General features: G+C 32.1%; 2 protein-coding genes across 3 annotated transcripts; both read left to right on the forward strand.

The window, feature by feature from the left end:
• The first annotated feature begins 1,853 nt into the window (after positions 1 to 1,853).
• Positions 1,854 to 14,345, forward strand: LOC109827157 (NAC domain-containing protein 72-like). Its single transcript, XM_020394122.1, has 2 exons — positions 1,854 to 1,941; positions 13,921 to 14,345. Exons 1-2 carry the CDS (start codon positions 1,854 to 1,856, stop codon positions 14,343 to 14,345), a joined length of 513 nt encoding a protein of 170 aa, XP_020249711.1.
• Positions 14,346 to 15,107: 762 nt separating this feature from the next.
• LOC109827160 lies at positions 15,108 to 20,198 on the forward strand. Of its 2 annotated transcripts, XM_020394126.1 has the most exons (8): positions 15,108 to 15,301; positions 15,637 to 15,705; positions 15,847 to 15,876; positions 17,956 to 17,988; positions 18,859 to 18,929; positions 19,223 to 19,304; positions 19,848 to 19,940; positions 20,048 to 20,198. In XM_020394126.1, exons 1-8 carry the CDS (start codon positions 15,197 to 15,199, stop codon positions 20,084 to 20,086), a joined length of 522 nt encoding a protein of 173 aa, XP_020249715.1. In that variant the 5' UTR covers positions 15,108 to 15,196; the 3' UTR covers positions 20,087 to 20,198. The 2 variants fall into 2 exon arrangements, with proteins under 2 accessions (XP_020249715.1, XP_020249716.1); XM_020394127.1 differs by lacking the exons at positions 15,847 to 15,876; positions 17,956 to 17,988.
• Positions 20,199 to 20,882: the final 684 nt, after the last annotated feature.

The raw sequence follows: 20,882 nt of genomic DNA on the forward strand, positions 1-20,882 counted from the left end.
CATAGTTACCTGGATTAATCACCTAATCATGCAGGAAGTAGCACAGGGACTGATCAGAGTAAAAAAAATCATTACTGGGTCCTAGTGGTGATGTGTCTAGTTTCATTATTTGATTACGGTTAAAAGTAATTATATGGCATTCACAAAATTTACTTAAAAAAAAACTGAATAGTACTCATCTAAATTTGTGCCAATTTTTTCTTGTTCTTCTTTAGAATCACGATATTTTCTCTTCATGTTCTCCGATGATTCGAACGAAGTGTTAATAAGAAATGTTAATTTAACTTAACAAAAAATATCATTTTAAAATTTTACGAAGAGTAAGTATATCTATTAATGATTTTGATAAGATCAAATGGTTATCTTCATCTCTTATTATTAATTAATTTAATTAGGGTTCGGGATTTAATTATCAATGTAACTAAATTTGAGTTTAATTTTAAAGGTCTGTTTTTACTTTTTCCAACGTTTATTAACGTCGTTAGTGGGTATGAAAGTTTATGGGGTCATGTAACTATGTGAGACACCACAAAGCGCAGGGGGTTTCGTGAAATTATTGATAGTAGAAGATATTGTTTCGACATTTTGGAGCGGAAAGAAATTATTGATGAAATATCTGTTTCAATAGGGGGATAAAAGGAAAAATGGCCACACTTGCAAAATTGGGCCCCCGTTTGGATAATGGAAGTATTAGAAGTAAGAAATAGGTTATAGAAGTAACTTTCAAAGCTATGAAGTAGGAAATAGTGGAAATAATATTTTTTTTGTTTGTTTCATATATTTTTAGAAGTAATGGAAGTAGAACTTCTTCCTCTTCGTTTACTTTTTTTGTTTGGATAACATTTGTAAATATTATTAGGAAGTAATTTTATTAATGAAAAGTTGTTAGAAGTAACTAATAAAGAAAATATTAATAAAAAAATTATTTATGTCATAATTAATATGCATTTCAACTACTTCCGAGCTACTTCTGAGTATTGAGGATTGGAAAAATATTTTGGAAGTAAGGATGACACATAGGCGCCGCATAAGCATTTAGGGAAGTATTGGAAGTAAGTTTTTCAGAGAACCAAACACACTTTTTTGCTTGGAAGTAGCAGAAGTAGTCTCTACTTCTTTTACTTCAGCTACTTCACAATTACTTCCGTGCAAACAAACAGGCCCTTAAGCGAAATAGGCCGAAGGGGGGGAAATGTAAAATTCGAAGGCGGTGAATTCTCTCCTTTTTCCCTAATAAAGTCCAGGGTTTCCAATTTTGATCGTTAAAAGATTCAATGGCTCCAGCGAAAGAATCAACCCCGACGTATCCTAAACTCAAGAGGCCGTTTCATCTGCTCACCCTTCTCTCGACGAAGGTAATTTCAAGAAATCGTGTTCATCTTCGAATTTACATAATTTTTCTTCTTTGATGGTTTTGATTAAACTCATAAGATTGGCTAATTAATTGAATTTTTTCCATCTTTCTTTCTTTTTGGGCAAATATGAGTTCGTTATTTGCCAAACAAATTATAATTTTTAAATTACATATCTGGATAAAGTTAGTTAACGGCTTCCTTAACAGTGTACTAAACTTTATCCACCTAATAACTAACTAAATAACAACTCAAACTTACTAATAATAGGTTTCAAATGCAATTTAAACCCAAATACAACTCTATTTTACTCTCAAAAAAATTCCTGACATACAACCCGGTATAAAATTCTTAATGCTCATTACGGATATAGATAGAACCCCTATAAATACAGCAGTCTTCTCCCTGAGGACTTTTAGCAACAAAGAAATTGATATCCAAGAAAGTTAAAAGCAAAGGAATTGCGTGGAAAAGATAAGAGCAAAGGAATTGTTGGAAGCAATGGACGAACTGAGGAGGAAGGGGAAGGAACCAAAGATGTTTGAAGCAATGGACGCGAAGGGGCCTAAGTGGCCCGACCATCCAATTCGTAATGATCGATGGCCTTTTCGCGATACTTTTGATTGTTTTAATGTAGTATCGTGTATAAAGATTTACTCTAATTTGTTGATGTTTCCTGATATCTTGTTTTTCTGTTCGTGGGGAACGTATAAGGGTGGTTCTTTAATATTTTTTGTTTTTCAACAAGCAATTATGTTTTCTTTGTGCTGTTATTCATGAGTACTCAGATACTCATGTAAATATAAAACCTTCCTAATGTATCTTCATTTAGTTCAGACAGTAACTTAGATAATTTATGAAAACTTGGATAACCATGTCAATAAAAATGTAATAATGTTTTCTCTATTGTCAATAAATTTTAACAAACCCTATCCTTTGTGGCATCAGATAAGTTAAAAAATTATTATCTAAGTTATATCTCTATGATGGAAGACCTTTAGATTTATATTTCTTAAAAAATTAATATATCTACACTTCTATACAACTTTTGTTATTTATTATAACTGAGAGAAAATAACAACAGTCAATTTCTAATAAATTCTAAACTGTCTTATTTAATAAAACAAATTCAGAACAATTCTGGACCTTACAGTAATTTTTCATGTATTACTTTAATCACATGAATTATTGAATTTAAACAATTTAAAATCAACATGATCATATCACAAGTATAATACAAATAATATTTCAGAAATATACATGATACAATATCATTTCTAACAATTCACTAAGAGTTAGATAATCTTTTCAATAAAAGAAACTAAATTATACATATATATGGGCTTCAGAACAAATTCTGCAAGTATTAGGGACTAATCAGAAAATTAGTCAATATATTCAGATGGATCTTAAAACAGTTTCAAAATCAATCAGGAGGGTGAAGCTAATATCACATCAAAATTTAATATACTAATAGACTCAGAACAATTTCTGGATCAAACAGGGGTCTGTAACTAATTTTACAGTTATTCATCAATACTGGTGGACTTCAAAACAGTTTCTGAATCAAACAGGGGTCTGATAGCAATTCATTAATACTCACAGACTCCAGAACAGTTTCTGGATTTTTCAGGGAGTTATAACTAATTTTATAGCGTGTTTGAGAATCTGATGGACTTCAGAACAATTCCTGGTCAATCAGGGGTCTCAGATTAATTTTACAATAAAATTCAAAACTAATAGGGTTCGGGTCTGGTTCTGTTTGCGGGTCAGACCCATTATAATATATCCTATTCATAATAGCATTTTGGGTTTTGGGTTTATATGAAATGGGTCAATACCCATTAGCTCTTATCCTATTTCCTATTGAAATTTGGTTCAAAACCCATTAAGAGTTGTAAACCCATCAAACTTCTCCTTCAACCCATGAAGGAAGTTTTTAGGTCTAGGGTTTGGGGGCCGCCGCCGCCAACCATGGCCGGCGGCGGGTTGTCCGGCGGGTGGCCGGCCACCGTCGGCGGTGGCGAAGTTTTTTTATTATTATTTTTTATTTTTAATAAAGAACCCAATTAGATCACATCTAATCAAAATAAATAACTAAAATACTTGATCTAATCAAAGAATCATAACCATGATCATATCAAAAACCCTCAATTGATCTCTATCAAAAACAAATAATTTTTTTTTTTTTTAATAAAGAACCCAATTAGATCACATCTAATCAAAATAAATAACTAAAATACTTGATCTAATCAAAGAATCATAACCATGATCATATCAAAAACCCTCAATTGATCTCTATCAAAAACAAATAATTTTTTTTTTTTTGCGGATGAACAGTAATCCGAGAACATGAACAGTAACCCGAGCCCTAATCTTGATCTTAATCAAAATAATCATAACCCTTGAACAACAACACCATAGTTTGATCTAATCAAACTTTTAAGTTAATCTAATTAATTTCAGTTTAACAAATTAAACACATTTTATCAGGCATACCAACACCCGAAACTACGCAAGGGGAAAGCCCTTACTGTTGGAATCATGACATACAACGCAGCGGAAAAAGCATATCATGACTATTAATCAAAATTAATTAAATATTAGAAGAATACCTGAAACGCTTTCCGAATTTCTACAATAATCTGTCCCGAGATCAATCCAAAATAGCTTCCTCAAGAGAAAAAGCCTCCAATTGAAATCCACCCGTCACCGTAGAGGAGCAATACTGAGAGATAGGTTCTCAAAAATCTATTTCTTCATATTATCTTCATAAGATTTTGAATCTCTTCTCTTTTTTTTTTTTTCATAAGGCTACATATCTATTTATAGGATTACACTAGTCTTAGAGATTTTAACTTTAAACAATTCATAATTATCTAGAACTCTATCCATAACAATTAAGGATAGAATAGATTTGTTCAAAAACTTTATCCATAACAATTAAGGATAGAAATAGATTTATTCAAAAACTTTATCCATAACAATTAAGGATAGAAATAGATTTATTCAAAAACTTTATCCATAACAATTAAGGATAGAAATAGAATTGCATTGCATGTATACCTCTTCTAATGACATTAGTGAGACCAATTGGGTCCCATATCGAGAACCAATTATTAATCAAATTAATAATTTTAATTTAACAATCAAATCCCTATCCGACCAATTGTTCATAAAAGCTCTTCCATAATATGGGATTAATTATTAATAAATAATATCTTACATTCAATCCCTTCCAGTATCATTTATTCTAGGCAACTCTTTTAAGTAGGACAACTCACCTATTTGCTCATGTCTAAATTTGCAATTCCCATGAACATAAATAAAAATTATTTTGAAACATCAAAATATTTTATTTTTTATAAGAAAATAAATTTTGTAAAAATATTTTCAAAGCTACCTGCCGGCAGGAATTTAATAGCTTCATGGGAATGCATAATAAATTAACTCATCATAATGAGCATACTGGATCCTATCTAGACATCCATCATTTTCCTAAATGAAATTTAGCAACCCAATGTTTCAGGTTGTGTAGCGCTTGCTAAACAAGCTTAACCATCACATCAAAGCATACTAAATTATCAAATCGAAAATGATAATATCATCAAGTCAAAGGGACCATGTAACAATTTGAACTCTCTATCTCTTAGGTGACTCATCCTAGAGAATTCAAATACGGTCTAGTGCTACACACATCATAATGCGTGCTTATGACATACACCCGGAGAATCTCCATTCTCGATGGTTGAGACCCACCACCATATCTCATATATCGGTGTCATGCATAATAACCTGTTATAACAAAGTTATCCTTTACTAGTTATAGGTTAAGCACAAATTTAAGAAATTTCTAAGTTAGATCATATCTCCAAGCAAGTGACCATCACAATGCATGATCTAACAAAATAACTTCTAAGGATATATATAACAATTATATAAATAATACCCAAATTATGTGCAACAATTAAATTTATTAACATTACAATATTATTACATAATTTGTATTGGATGTTCAAGGGCAAATTATTATTACTATTCCAGCAATCTCCCACTTGCCCTAACATCCAATCAGATATAATCCTTACTCCCATCTGTCAAAAACATTTTAAGACAATGGTCTATAAAAGGACATTAAATGTTATATGCTCAGCCATCTATTAAACCATAACATATTTCTTCTTATTAACCTTTAATAAGATAATTTTTCTTTCTAAGCTTCTTGCAACAGCTCCATTACTATCAAATAATAATGAGAAAGAAAATTATTACAAGAAATAATATTAAGCTTATGGAATAACTCATTAATCCATATTCCTTCTTTTAATGATTTAACATGGCACTACATATTCTGCTATTATTATTAATGATATAAATATAACCCGAAACAGACTTTCTATTATTATGATTGGATTGAAAACTACTTACAAGATCAATAACCTTTTTGGGACACATTTCCTTAAAGAGAGATTGTTTATGTCTTATAGGAACCTTTCCTTTCTTGGAATCTTATTAAGTTGAATCTTTTATGGATCTTATCCATATAAGTAGATTGTGACAACTCTATATATCTATTTCTCTATCTATATAGAGTTTAAGATCTACGATATAGAATGTCAAAAGAAAATCCTTCATAAAGAACTAAATCTTACTTTTACTCATGACATTAAAAAATATCATTCTTAATGAGCAATATGTCATCAACATGCAATGATAGGAATATAATGGACTTACTTTATTGTTCCTTATACACACATTATTTCTTTTTAAGGATATGATTAAAATCAATTTCCTTAAACATTTCATCAAAATGAATGTTTGATTGATTAAGTTCATAACTTTAATTGATTCAATTAATCAATTTTATCTTCTTGAATTTTACATACTTGATTCTATAATATGTAAATATCTTCTTAAAGATATCCATTCAAGAAGGTTATTTTAAAATCCATTTATTGATATCTTATATTCATAACACATTGAAATGACTAAATGGATCCTTATGAACTATAATATTACAATTAGAGGAAAAGATTCTTCAATAATTAATACCCGTTTGTCATCAAATATGATATCAGGTCTCTTACATGAAATCATGTCCAACATGACTTTTGTGTAAGTTTTAGGATTTTTATTCTCCTTGTTACTTTTCATCAAATATATTTTAACAAGGCTACTGTACTATACAGGTGGATGAAAATCCTGTTTGATCTCCTAATTGTAATCAGTGTATTCAACAATAAATTTAGTAAGTAAATCTACATTTACTTTATTACTTAAAGCTCCCACTAAATTTATACAATCTTCAACTCATTTGAAGTTTCTCCCACTGGATTAAATAACTCTCCCACTAAAGAAAACAAATTTTCTTCTTGAGTTATATAAATCCTAATTATCAAGCTTGACTTTATAAAAGAACATATTTCTAGTAATAATTATTGTCTGAAAACTACACTAGGATTATCAATATAATACCTAGTACTTTCTTTAGGATAACCTACTAGTAGGATGTTATTTACCTTAGACTCCCATTTTGTCCATATATTATTCTCTGATGAGAATATGACAACTCCAGATCTCCAAGCGTCATACACTTAATTTTCTTCATATCCATGTCTAATATGGAGTGAAAGAAAAAGATTTGGCAGGAATTCTACATAATAAATAATATGCAATCTCCAATGCATAACCTATTAGAAAATAAGAACAGGTTAATGCCCAGCATAAACCTAACCATATCGAATAAGGTTTAGTTCCATCTTTCAGACAAATAATTAGGAGTGATAAATTAGTAGATGTCAAAGTACTAACAATTCCATTTTGTTCATAAATCTCTTAAATTCCTAAAATTAGGAACTTGCCATCTGGATCAAATCAGATGATTTTGATACTTTTATCAAACTCCTCTTTAACTTCAATAACATTCTAATTTATGATGCAATCACATAAATATTTAACTATTGCTTTAACATTTAAAGGATCATATACATCTGAATGTATGAAGTCAAGAGTACGCAAGAGCTTTAGCACTATTTTAGAAAAATAGTTTGGTCATATGTCTCTTAGAAAATATTTACAAGTTGAGAAATATTCTAATTTAGAAAAATCAAAGGACTATCCTTTATCAATTTATTGATCTTATCAACATTAACATGACCTTGTATTTTTGTGCCAAAGATAAGTTGGATTACCTTGATCCAATCTATATTTTAAGAGATTTATCAATTCCAATAACATTACATTACATAAGAGTTAAGGGTGGCAATCATGAAAATAAACAGTTTTAATTTCATAATTATCAACAAAGCAATTTCTAAACTTTTAATAGAAATTCTATTTTACAAGAAAATAGAAAATCACTACAAAAAATTTACAAAATAGAAATCAAATTTCTTCTAACTTTAAGAAACATTAAGACAATCTTTAAATTTTATTTCATGCCCTTCATTCAAAACAGAAACAAATTTCTTATTATTATTATTTTTATTTACAATGCTGAAACTAGAGCTTTTATTTTCATTGTCAAAGTTAAGCTTTTCATGTACTCTTACAACAAATTTGTAAGTATGTAAAGATAAACTAGAATGAATACATCATATATAAAAATCATTCACATTAGTAGACTCTACTAATCAATGGGTGAACTGTCTTCAAAAGACATTTCTTTATTAAGTGACATAATGTAACATTTACAATTTTCTTTTCTAATGACTTTCATTATTTAAATTTCCGCTTCATGTTTAGAAATCTATTTTACTTTTTAGATTTCCCTCTTAAGAAAATTTTCTTTTCTTAATACTGGACAATCCAGTTCGATATCCATCATTATGGATTTAACCTGCTTAATAATATTCTTTTCACTTTTTCTTTAACAAGTTGTTCAATTCTAATACAATGGTAGTTAAATTAAACAAGGAGTGAGATTAGGAAGTAAATATCACATCAACGTTTGATTTCGATCTTAACTTCCAACAAATCTAATTTGTCAATATATATCAAAACATCATATGAAAATATATATCTGTTTTCATCTTATGAACATTACTTTTATCATTATTATCTTTAAGCAGGATTATGATTGATGATCTTTATCATCAGTTACATCTGGTTAAGCGGGTATGTCACCTTAGACAATCATAGGCCAAACATTCAGCATTTGAAAATTAAATAGATTTCTTTTCCAATCCAACAGTTCGGGCTATCTAATTTATAATCATTCAATAACATATCAAAATGACAAAATTTAGTCATCATGTACAAGCAGAATATAATAACACAAATATTGTAAGTTATTATTTTATTATTGCACAATCATTACAGGGATATTTTAAGTAATGATTTCACATTTAACATTTCTCTCATTTATTTAAATGTGAACAGGAAATCCAAGTTTAATTATAAACCTCCAGATTTTCAAGATCGAATATAATTAAACAAGGTAGAATCATCTATTCAATCATTAACAATTAACGATTTTCCTTTAAATTTTGGTCTTTGATGTAAGATGTGCCCCACTATTTTAGCGAGCACCCCAAGACATCAATGAAGTGTTAACCCATCAATCCAGCTATTTTATATAAAACAGGTGGCACTACCTATTTTAGTCTAGTGGTCCCATTATACATAAAATACTTGGCATCCTTATGCGAGGTATAACTAGATAATAAATTTTAACAAACCCTATCCTTTGTGGCATCAGATAAGTTAAAAAATTATTATCTAAGTTATATCTCTATGATGGAAGACCTTTAGATTTATATTTCTTAAAAAATTAATCTATCTACACTTCTATACAACTTTTGTTATTTATTATAACTGAGAGAAAATAACAACAGTCAATTTCTAATAAATTCTAAACTGTCTTATTTAATAAAACAAATTCAGAACAATTCTGGACCTTACAGTAATTTTTCATGTATTACTTTAATCACATGAATTATTGAATTTAAACAATTTAAAATCAACATGATCATATCACAAGTATAATACAAATAATATTTCAGAAATATACATGATACAATATCATTTCTAACAATTCACTAAGAGTTAGATAATCTTTTCAACAAAGGAAACTAAACTATACATGCATATGGACTTTTGAACAAATTCTGTAAGTGCTAGGGACTAATCAAAAATTAGTCTATATATTCAGATGGATCTTAAAACAGTTTCAAAATCTATCAGGAGGGTGAAGCTAATTTCACATCAAAATTAATATACTAGTAGACTCAGAACAATTTCTGGATCAAACAGGGGTCTGTAACTAATTTTACAGTTATTCATCAATACTGGTGGACTTCAAAACAGTTTCTGAATCAAACAGGGGTCTGATAGCAATTCATCAATATTCACAGACTCCAGAACAGTTTCTGGGTTTTTCAGGGAGCTATAACTAATTTGATAGCGTGTTTGAGAACCTGATGGACTTCAGAACAATTTCTGGATCAATCAGGGGTCTAATAATAATTTTACAGTAAAATTCAAATTATCAGGGTTTCGGGTTTGAGTTCTGTTTGCGGGTCAAACCCGTTTCATTAAACTTAAGTCTTAATGGGTTTGGATACATAACCCTTTATGAAAATAACCCATTAAGATCATCTTCTTCAATGAAGACCTAGGGTTAGGGTTTTGCTATAATTGTGGGATAGCCCACCACCACCAATTGTCCGGCGGCGGCGGCGGCGGTGAGCCCACCGCGGCCGGCGGGGCAACCGCACCGGCGGCCTATCTCCGGCGACCATCTCCGGCGATCAACCTTTTTTTTTTGTTTAATATTGTTGTGAGATCAAATCTCAACTCCGGTCATCTCCTCCTCCGCCGCCCATCCAATAGGCCACAACTACATTGATAAAGTAATTATAACAATTTAAAAACTCTATTTAGATCAAATCTAACAATAAGCTAAATATTACAACAATTGAAAAAGAAAAATTCTTTGATCTAATCATAAGAATTTTAACCCATAAACAATAACCCACTATTGTAAACATTGATTTCAGGTTATGAACAGTACCCACTCCGGCAGTGAACAGTGTTCTCGGCGATGAACAGTACTGCCGATCCGTGAACAGTAACCCCGGAAAATGAACAGTGTTTCCGGTGATGAACAATACCGCCGGCCGTGAACAGTGTTTCCTGGCCGTGAACAGTACCCGGACTTTTCAACCATTTTTTTTTTCAATTTAATCCAATTAAAAATGTCAAAATAGATCAAAATAAGATAATTTAATCCGATTAAATTATTACAGATTGGATTCTGAACCCGCTCTGATACCATTTGTTGGAATCATGACATACAACGCAGCGGAAAAAGCATATCATGACTATTAATCAAAATTAATTAAATATTAGAAGAATACCTGAAACGCTTTCCGAATTTCTACAATAATCTGTCCCGAGATCAATCCAAAATAGCTTCCTCAAGAGAAAAAGCCTCCAATTGAAATCCACCCGTCACCGTAGAGGAGCAATACTGAGAGATAGGTTCTCAAAAATCTATTTCTTCATATTATCTTCATAAGATTTTGAATCTCTTCTCTTAACCTCTCATAAGGCTACATATGAACCCTATTTATAGGATTACACTAGTCTTAGAGATTTTAACTTTAAACAATTCATAATTATCTAGAACTCTATCCATAACAATTAAGGATAGAATAGATTTGTTCAAAAACTTTATCCATAACAATTAAGGATAGAAATAGATTTATTCAAAAACTTTATCCATAACAATTAAGGATAGAAATAGATTTATTCAAAAACTTTATCCATAACAATTAAGGATAGAAATAGAATTGCATTGCATGTATACCTCTTCTAATGACATTAGTGAGACCAATTGGGTCCCATATCGAGAACCAATTATTAATCAAATTAATAATTTTAATTTAACAATCAAATCCCTATCCGACCAATTGTTCATAAAAGCTCTTCCATAATATGGGATTAATTATTAATAAATAATATCTTACATTCAATCCCTTCCAGTATCATTTATTCTAGGCAACTCTTTTAAGTAGGACAACTCACCTATTTGCTCATGTCTAAATTTGCAATTCCCATGAACATAAATAAAAATTATTTTGAAACATCAAAATATTTTATTTTTTATAAGAAAATAAATTTTGTAAAAATATTTTCAAAGCTACCTGCCGGCAGGAATTTAATAGCTTCATGGGAATGCATAATAAATTAACTCATCATAATGAGCATACTGGATCCTATCTAGACATCCATCATTTTCCTAAATGAAATTTAGCAACCCAATGTTTCAGGTTGTGTAGCGCTTGCTAAACAAGCTTAACCATCACATCAAAGCATACTAAATTATCAAATCGAAAATGATAATATCATCAAGTCAAAGGGACCATGTAACAATTTGAACTCTCTATCTCTTAGGTGACTCATCCTAGAGAATTCAAATACGGTCTAGTGCTACACACATCATAATGCGTGCTTATGACATACACCCGGAGAATCTCCATTCTCGATGGTTGAGACCCACCACCATATCTCATATATCGGTGTCATGCATAATAACCTGTTATAACAAAGTTATCCTTTACTAGTTATAGGTTAAGCACAAATTTAAGAAATTTCTAAGTTAGATCATATCTCCAAGCAAGTGACCATCACAATGCATGATCTAACAAAATAACTTCTAAGGATATATATAACAATTATATAAATAATAACCAAATTATGTGCAACAATTAAATTTATTAACATTACAATATTATTACATAATTTGTATTGGATGTTCAAGGGCAAATTATTATTACTATTCCAGCAATCTCCCACTTGCCCTAACATCCAATCAGATATAATCCTTACTCCCATCTGTCAAAAACATTTTAAGACAATGGTCTATAAAAGGACATTAAATGTTATCTGCTCAGCCATCTATTAAACCATAACATATTTCTTCTTATTAACCTTTAATAAGATAATTTTTATTGGATTCTAAACCCGCTCTGATACCATCTGTTGGAATCATGACATACAATGCAGCGGAAAAAGCATATCATGACTATTAATCAAAATTAATTAAATATTAGAAGAATACCTGAAACGCTTTCCGAATTTCTACAATAATCTGTCCCGAGATCAATCCAAAATAGCTTCCTCAAGAGAAAAAGCCTCCAATTGAAATCCACCCGTCACCGTAGAGGAGCAATACTGAGAGATAGGTTCTCAAAAATCTATTTCTTCATATTATCTTCATAAGATTTTCAATCTCTTCTCTTGACCTCTCATAAGGCTACATATGAACCCTATTTATAGGATTACACTAGTCTTAGAGATTTTAACTTTAAACAATTCATAATTATCTAGAACTCTATCCATAACAATTAAGGATAGAATAGATTTGTTCAAAAACTTTATCCATAACAATTAAGGATAGAAATAGATTTATTCAAAAACTTTATCCATAACAATTAAGGATAGAAATAGAATTGTATTGCATGTATACCTCTTCTAATGACATTAGTGAGACCAATTGGGTCCCATATCGAGAACCAATTATTAATCAAATTAATAATTTTAATTTAACAATCAAATCCCTATCCGACCAATTGTTCATAAAAGCTCTTCCATAATATGGGATTAATTATTAATAAATAATATCTTACATTCACTCCCTTCCAGTATCATTTATTTTAGGCAACTCTTTTAAGCAGGACAACTCACCTATTTGCTCATGCCTAAATTTGCAATTCCCATGAACATAAATAAAAAACATTTTGAAACATCAAAATATTTTATTTTTTATAAGAAAGTAAATTTTTAAAATATTTTCAAAACCACCTGCCGGCAGGAATTTAATAGCTTCATGGGAATGCATAATAAATTAACTCATCATAATGAGCATACTGGATCCTATCTAGACATCCATCATTTTCCTAAATGAAATTTAGCAACCCAATGTTTCAGGTTGTGTAGCGCTTGCTAAACAAGCTTAACCATCACATCAAAGCATACTAAATTATCAAATCGAAAATGACAATATCATCAAGTCAAAGGGACCATGTAACAATTTGAATTCTCTATCTCTTAGGTGACTCATCCTAGAGAATTCAAATACGGTCTAGTGCTACACACATCATAATGTGTGCTTATGACATACACCCGGAGAATCTCCATTCCCGATGGTTGAGACCCACCACCATATCTCATATATCGGTGTCATGCATAATAACCTGTTATAACAAAGTTATCCTTTACTAGTTATAGGTTAAGCACAAATTTAAGAAATTTCTAAGTTAGATCATATTTCCAAGCAAGTGACCATCACAGTGCATGATCTAACAAAATAACTTCTAAGGATATATATAACAATTATATAAATAATACCCAAATTATGTGCAACAATTAAATTTATTAACATTACAATATCATTACATAATTTATATTGGATGTTCAAGGGCAAATTATTATTACTATTCCAGCAGTATATATGCCATGTAAACTTATATTTACTGAAATATCCAGAAGTTTTTGTGCCATAAATCACTCGTTTTAGCTACTGCATCTATTGTGCATTTCTAACGATGACGATAATCAACAGAAAACTATGAGAAATGGGGAGCAGATGGTAAATGGTACTTCTTCACCACAAGAGATCGCAAGTACCCCAACGGCTCTCGTCCTGCACGCCACACTCATGATGGATCCGGGTACTGGAAAGCTACAGGATCCGATAAGCTTATGCAATGTCCTGGAAACCATTTTGCACTGAGTAAAAGTCTGGTGTATCATTTAGGAAATTACCCTAATGGTACAAGGACCAACTGGGTCATGACTGAGATTGTACTCACTGATGCCGATAAAAAGCCAGTTTATGGCTTCTCACTATGCACCATCACAAGGAAAAAAGAGGATGGTAGAAGAAGAAGAAGGAACAATGATGATGAAGCTAGCTCCAGTAATCAAGTTCCTGAAAACTTGCAGATAGTCCCTCTAGAATACAATCAAGAAGTTAACCATGTATGAAGCCTGCAGGCTGAGGTAATATCACTCTCCGATAATGCGGTGACCACAAATAAGTCATGGGTTATGATTGAGGATTTGCTGATTGAATCGGTTACAGGTTTCGATTCAGGGCCTTGTGATCTCTATGTGATATGTCCAGCTGCGTTTCAAGGAATTTTTCAGGCAAACAATCCTAAAAATACAAACATGTAATTGTTTTTAGTAACGTGTGTCAGTTTCAGTTTCATGTAGTAAAATTTAGTTTGTAGATACTCGTTAAATTTCTGAAGGGTGTAATTTGTGACGTTGATTCTGAAAGTGTAAGAAGAAGTAACTTCAAACCTTGTGCCCTCCTGTTTTCTGAGAACAATTGTTACTTTCAGGATGTTTTTTTTTTAATGGTAGTTTATCAGTCGATTGGTGAAAAGCTATTTGTAATCAAATTCTTCTTGTGAAGGTAGTGTTAGATTAAACGAGATATCAATGTGAGAAAATAAGTTTGTAGACTGAAGAAGTTAATCAAGTACTTAGGTTATATAAGCAATCTCTAAAATTTAAAGTGACCCATGTCATGTGAATAGGAGAAGGATAATTTATTATTAATTATTTTTTGAGAGTACTTATCAATACAAGATATTCCTCCCAACATTTTGGAGTTGAAGATATTATTAACGAAATATTTGTTCCAGTAAGGGGGTTAAAGTAAAGTTAAAACATAAAGGGACTAAGTAGCAAAACTTGGGCCCCTCTCTTACAAGAGAGAAAAGCCCGTGGGGAAAAAAAATGAAAATTTGAGTAGTTCGAGCGGGCAGTGGGATTTTCTTATTTTCCCCAAATTCTAGGGTTTCTAATTTCGATCAGCGTAAGATTCAATGGCACCCGCGAACGAATCAGCTCCGGCGAGCTCGAGGTATTCGAACCTCAAAAAATCGTTTCATCTCGGAGCTCGATCTCTGCTCACCGCCTTCTCAAAGGAGGTAATCTCACTCTGGCACTCAAATCCCTTTTCATCTCTCCGACGTTTGAAATGAAACCCATGTTTTTGTCGTTAATCATCGTTGATATGTTGTGTGAAAGTTGCAATTTTGAGTTTTTTTTTAAATGCTCGTTCCTTCTCAATTTGTGCCTTTTAATCAAATTGCGGAATTCTGTATCATAAACGTTAATAAGAAAGGGAACGTACGTTTTTATTCTCCCATTGACAAAAAAAAAATTAACAAACTTTTACGGGCTTAATTGAATTCAAAATGTATAATCAGTAGTCAGAAAGAATAATGTCGCATGGTGTAATTTGGCAAATATGAACTTGTAGGATGTTGACAAAGTTTTTTCTACTTTTACCGAGGCGGAGAGAGAAAGGCTATATCGGATGATTATTCAGGTAATTTCTGTACATTTCCAATGTCTATATTACGAGCTCTAGGCTTTATTAGAAACTTAAGAGGTAGCGACTTTTTTTCTGTTGGAAACAAAATCATATTGTTTCTGCTGAGCCATGTTGTGCCCGTGCTCCCTTTTTCAGGTCATTAAATCGTTGCATGAGAATATAGAGGTAACGTTCTATACTTTGACTATTTTTATTGAGTGGCAAGTTAACATCAAATCCTCACGGTTCGAAGTTTCTCTGTAATCTACTTATTATCTACCCTACGCTTTCAGACATGCTAATATTGCTTGACTTGTGCATGAATGGTTTGTAGAAAAGCTGTTATAACTGAAACTAAATACCTTGATACCATGGCTGCTGCTGCAATATGTAGCTTCTTTATTCTTAGTGGTTATTTTTCTGTAGAACTTCAAAATCTGTGTGTGCTTGTGGAACTGTTTATTTCTTTATTAGGCTTGCCATGATATTAGATGATAGTACCTCGCTAGTAAGAAACTCATTGGATTATTTTTCATAGATATACAATAGAATTGGCAGTTATTCATATATATATATATATATATATATTAATATATATAGGGTATTATAGTATATATATATACTATATGAGAAAAATGGGTATGCTTTACCAACACAAATTTTGCTGCTTGGTAGTTGAGGTGGCTCATTCCCTCATCCCACTCATTCAATTGGGGCGCCGACCAATTCAACCCGATGCTGAATCGTGGTTCACCCATTTTGAAATGGTGGAGGATAATATGCCACCTCATCCAAGCCCACGAAATGTTTGTGCCCTTCAGAGGGGGGCTACCCAATCATACCCCATTTTCTCTCTCTCTCTCTCTCTCTATATATATATATATATTATACTATAGATGCAGAGACGAGAGAGAGAATATGCGGTCATGCCTCTTGTACCAAGGCCACAAATTGCCATGTGCTGGGTAGTGAGGTGGCATACTTATCCTCACTCATGCAAATGGGGTGACCACATTCAACATGGGTTGAAGTGGCCGCCAATTGAAATGATTGGATGGGAATGAGAACCTCACTACCCAAGCCACAAAGTTTGCTGCTTGGTAGTGAGGTGTCTCATTCCCATCCACTCATTCAATTGGGGGACCACATTCAAACCCATGTGAATGTCGGTCACCCCATTGATGAGTGGGAGGATAATATGCCCACCTCACTACCAAGCCATAAATTTTCTGCTTGGTACCAAGCATACCCATATTCCTCTCTCTCTCTCTCTCTCTCTCTCTCTCTCTCTCTCTATATATATATATATATATATATATATTAATATATATATATATATAGATATTAATATATATATATATAGTATATAATAAAGGTTGTGGAAATCAGTCTTGTTAGCTAAAGTTGTTTTGGTGTACTACCTAATATCAACCTATAATTTGAAGTTTTTCCTGCTTCCTGACTTCTATTGACCTTGTAATATCAGCGAGTGAGACTCATCGAAGATCTTTCTTTGAGTTGTTTTAGTCTTTTAGGGGTAGAGATCCTCTACATATTAAAGTGTAGAGACCACCTACAACTATATAGGAGGATGAATAAGATTGGTTATTACAATGGGCCACACAATTAAGAGGGTTTTTATATAATTTATTTAGTTAATATAATACACGGGGTCGATATAGTGAGAGAAGGCTATTGGTGAGTTGTGGACATCCTCTACAATAATCTAGGATGTAGAGGATCCCATGTCGTCCTTTAGACGTGCCAATGCTTTTTTTGTTATTTGTATAAATGTATATCTTAAGAAAGAGGACTACATATATCATGATGGTGTGACTTTCATGAAACCTTTTTTCCTTTTAACTCTTAGCTCTATCAAAGTCAAATATCTGCTGCTTGATAATCGCCACCTGCCTCATATTGCACCTGCTGAATGCTGTGTATGAATTTTAGATTTGGGATAATCTTGTCATTTTCCACTGCAGTAAATTTTTTAGTATTGTAATATCAATCAGTTAAGCAAACATAGAAATCTTATTATCACCACTTCTTCTTGGTTTCAAGCTATAGTGGATTTATGTCCTGATAGTTCTTCAAAATCTCTCCTTACTTGACTATTTGTCTTTTTTTGTTATCATGTTTATTTTTTGCCTATTGAGTTTTTTCTGGTAACCTAGTGTAACTCTATGGTAATTATTTTAGTGATGCTTGTTTTCGTTAAAGGTTTTCAACATGTAACTGAGTTTCTTTTCTTTCATCTTACAGGATGAGTTTGAGTCTATATGTCAGGAAACACAGGTGCAATAAATATGCCTTCTGAAAAATCTGCAGGTTATCGCAATTCAGTTTTTACAGTTCCCACGTCTCTTCTTGAGACACTGGTTTGGCTGGGTTCATTATTGTTTCATGGGTTTTTGCTCGTCCTAGATTAGACTGCTACATCCTTAACCTCCATTTAAATCCTAAAATGGCACTATTTCCCTAAACAAGGACAGATCAAATCTAAACTCAATGTGCATTCCAAATCTCTTATTCTTTATCAGATGATGTTACAAAGAGATCCTAATTGGATGTGCCACTTGACCACTCCAAGTTACATAAATATACCAGATATCAGAAAGTATGAATATTGGTCTATAATCATTATTATATTAAATGATTTAAAGCCAAGTTCTTATATATAATCATTATTATATTAAACGATTTAAAGCCAAGTTATTATAAGTGTCAGTTATATTTCCTTCAGATGCTCTGTTGGGTGTACACCGAACTAATTAGCTTTTTATCCCTCAGGGATATGAGATGCCGAACTCAACAAATATTAAACTGTTTTTACATAGAGGGACCTTGATAAATGTCCCTGTATTTACACAGAGGGACCTTGATAAATGTCTAAGTGTTACCCATCTCTTGGTTCATACAAGACATGCTAGCACTTTAAATATCCTAAAAGGGTGAGAGTCGAATTTTGACCCCGGACTCTAAAACTAGTTTCGCGGCAAAATTTGAGATCCAAGATTGGTCAGAAACTATAATAAATACGCAATTCTTGGTTAATTTTAAAATGCTCAATATCTTGACTAATTTACTTAAACAAAAATTAGTTAAAACTGTGTTTTAATCCGGACGCACCGTGATTATGAAATGATAACGATGTCATTTTTACAGGTGGGTGCTGTTCTTGATAAGATAGAGCAGCTCATAGAAGAGCAAAATCTTGACATTCTATCTACAGATAGGTGACTACGCTTTTACTTTCTTGTCTAATCTCATTCCATCATGGAATATCTATGCAATTTGGTCTGGAAGTATTCGCATGACGTGTACATCAGAAAGTTGACTATCTCAATTTTTATAACATATTGATTACCAGTGAGTGTGTGCGTGTGTTATCTAAATTAGTTAACTTTCTGAAATAAGTTTGTGAACTATGAACACTTTTTTTGCTCAAAAATGAAAAAAGAAAAAAAGAAGAAAGAAAAGAATCATGAGATGCTTGCATAAGTAATGATCTTCAATGGCTTATAAGCAGGAAAAACATCGACGATGTGAAAGAGAAGATATCGAGAGCAAAGCTGGATGAAGTCAAGTATCTGACAAACCTGTTAGAAAAGGTAAATCTGGTGAAACCTTACTGGATTTCCCTTTGTCTACTACTGGAAGTAGGCAATTTTTTTATTCTTTTAAACAAGATTAACCTCAATGCAATTGCATTCTTTGATACTGATAGTCGCGAAGATGGAGATCTAATTCGAGCAGTATGTGTTAATTAATAGTAACTTTATGTTGAAAATAAAGGACTAACATTGACACAGCACAATGTTCAGTAGAAAATGTTCACCAGTGAAGATTGATTGTTCAGTTCTGTTTTAGTTAACTGCACTGCCTGGCTATCTTATGGTGCTATCCAGATGCATTACCATAATGCTTTTGTAATATCGGTGTATCTATAAATTGTGTAAATTCCCCCCCTAGCTTTTAAAAATGTCACGTAACCCCCCTAACTTTTGGGGCTTTCAACATCCTTCTAAACTGTGTAACCCAAATTCTTTTTCCTATGTGAATGTCACCAAACCCACAATGTTTTGTTTGTAAGTATTGATACATAAATTTCAGATATCATTGTTTTACTTACTGCTTGCATTTCACAAGTTCAGGCTGAAGAGCAGAACAATATTATGAGTGCCCGAATCAGATCCCTCAAAGAGAGGCAGCAGGATCAAGCCGTAACTGCTGACGTTGTGGAGAAGGTAGAAAATCTCTTGCTTTCCCCTTTTCTCCTGCCGCAAATGGAAAATATTATCCTACTTATTTTTATTACGGATGAAACCTTATATATATATATTACATTTTGCAGTTCAAAAGCTGGACATCAAGCTATGGTGGATGCCACTGAAGCTAAAACGTCTACCCTGTAATTAAGTTCTTTTGGAAATGTAAAATTCATACTCCAGAGAAGTTATTGGAGTGGCACTATATCTCTTCATAGAAGTCGCTTTTAATGCATCTCTCCTTTGTAGTTTCAAACTTTCAGTAAATTAAAAACTACATTAGACTACGGTGAACATTTAGGCATCTTGAACAAAACTAGCATAACTTTTTTTTTATTATTAGAAGAGAAAAACATCGCCCTGGATCTTTAAAAAAAACCCAGATATTCAAGAAAATAGTCTGCATTAAAAATATCAAAATCTCTGTGTCATTTAAGAAGGGAGAAAGATTGACAGAGTTGTTATATAAAGTAATTAAGGACAAAATTGTTTGAAACATGTCACTGCTTCACATCTGTTTATAGGTTTTATTATAATATAGAGTGGAAGATTTCAACTATCTTCATTCCTTAGGGTCTGTTTGGTTGGTTTCGGAGGAGCTCGAAAGCTGCCACAGATGGGAGCTTTCAGGTTCTTTCCCACCAAAAAATAAAGAACCAAACGGACCCTTATTCGCTCGTATTTGGTGCGCTCGATGCGTGCATGATAAAGTATACACTTTTACAAAGTAAAAATGTTGTTAACACGTAAGTAGTGTATTTGGACGGGGGTTAGAGAAGGGTAGGGGAAGTTAAAATTTACAAAACCTTTGTTTTGGAGCTTTTCTTGAGAGTGTTAAAAGGATGGAAGGGAATGTACAAATTGAGAAGATTTCCTCTCCCTAAATCCGGAGTGTAGAGGATGTAAAATAAATAGTATAAA

The sequence above is a fragment of the Asparagus officinalis genome, unplaced genomic scaffold (genome assembly GCF_001876935.1).
Source record: "Asparagus officinalis unplaced genomic scaffold, Aspof.V1 AsparagusV1_Un61, whole genome shotgun sequence".
Taxonomy (NCBI): Eukaryota; Viridiplantae; Streptophyta; class Magnoliopsida; order Asparagales; family Asparagaceae; genus Asparagus; species Asparagus officinalis.

Coding starts and splice junctions, on each gene's coding strand:
- LOC109827157 (XM_020394122.1), top strand. CDS start 1,854: ATGGACGAACTGAGGAGGAAGGGGAAGGAACCAAAGATGTTTGAAGCA. Junction 1,942..13,920: donor GTGGCCCGACCATCCAATTC/GTAATGATCGAT, acceptor GATAATCAACAG/AAAACTATGAGAAATGGGGA.
- LOC109827160 (XM_020394126.1), top strand. CDS start 15,197: ATGGCACCCGCGAACGAATCAGCTCCGGCGAGCTCGAGGTATTCGAAC. Junction 15,302..15,636: donor TCACCGCCTTCTCAAAGGAG/GTAATCTCACTC, acceptor ATGAACTTGTAG/GATGTTGACAAAGTTTTTTC. Junction 19,305..19,847: donor TGACAAACCTGTTAGAAAAG/GTAAATCTGGTG, acceptor TCACAAGTTCAG/GCTGAAGAGCAGAACAATAT.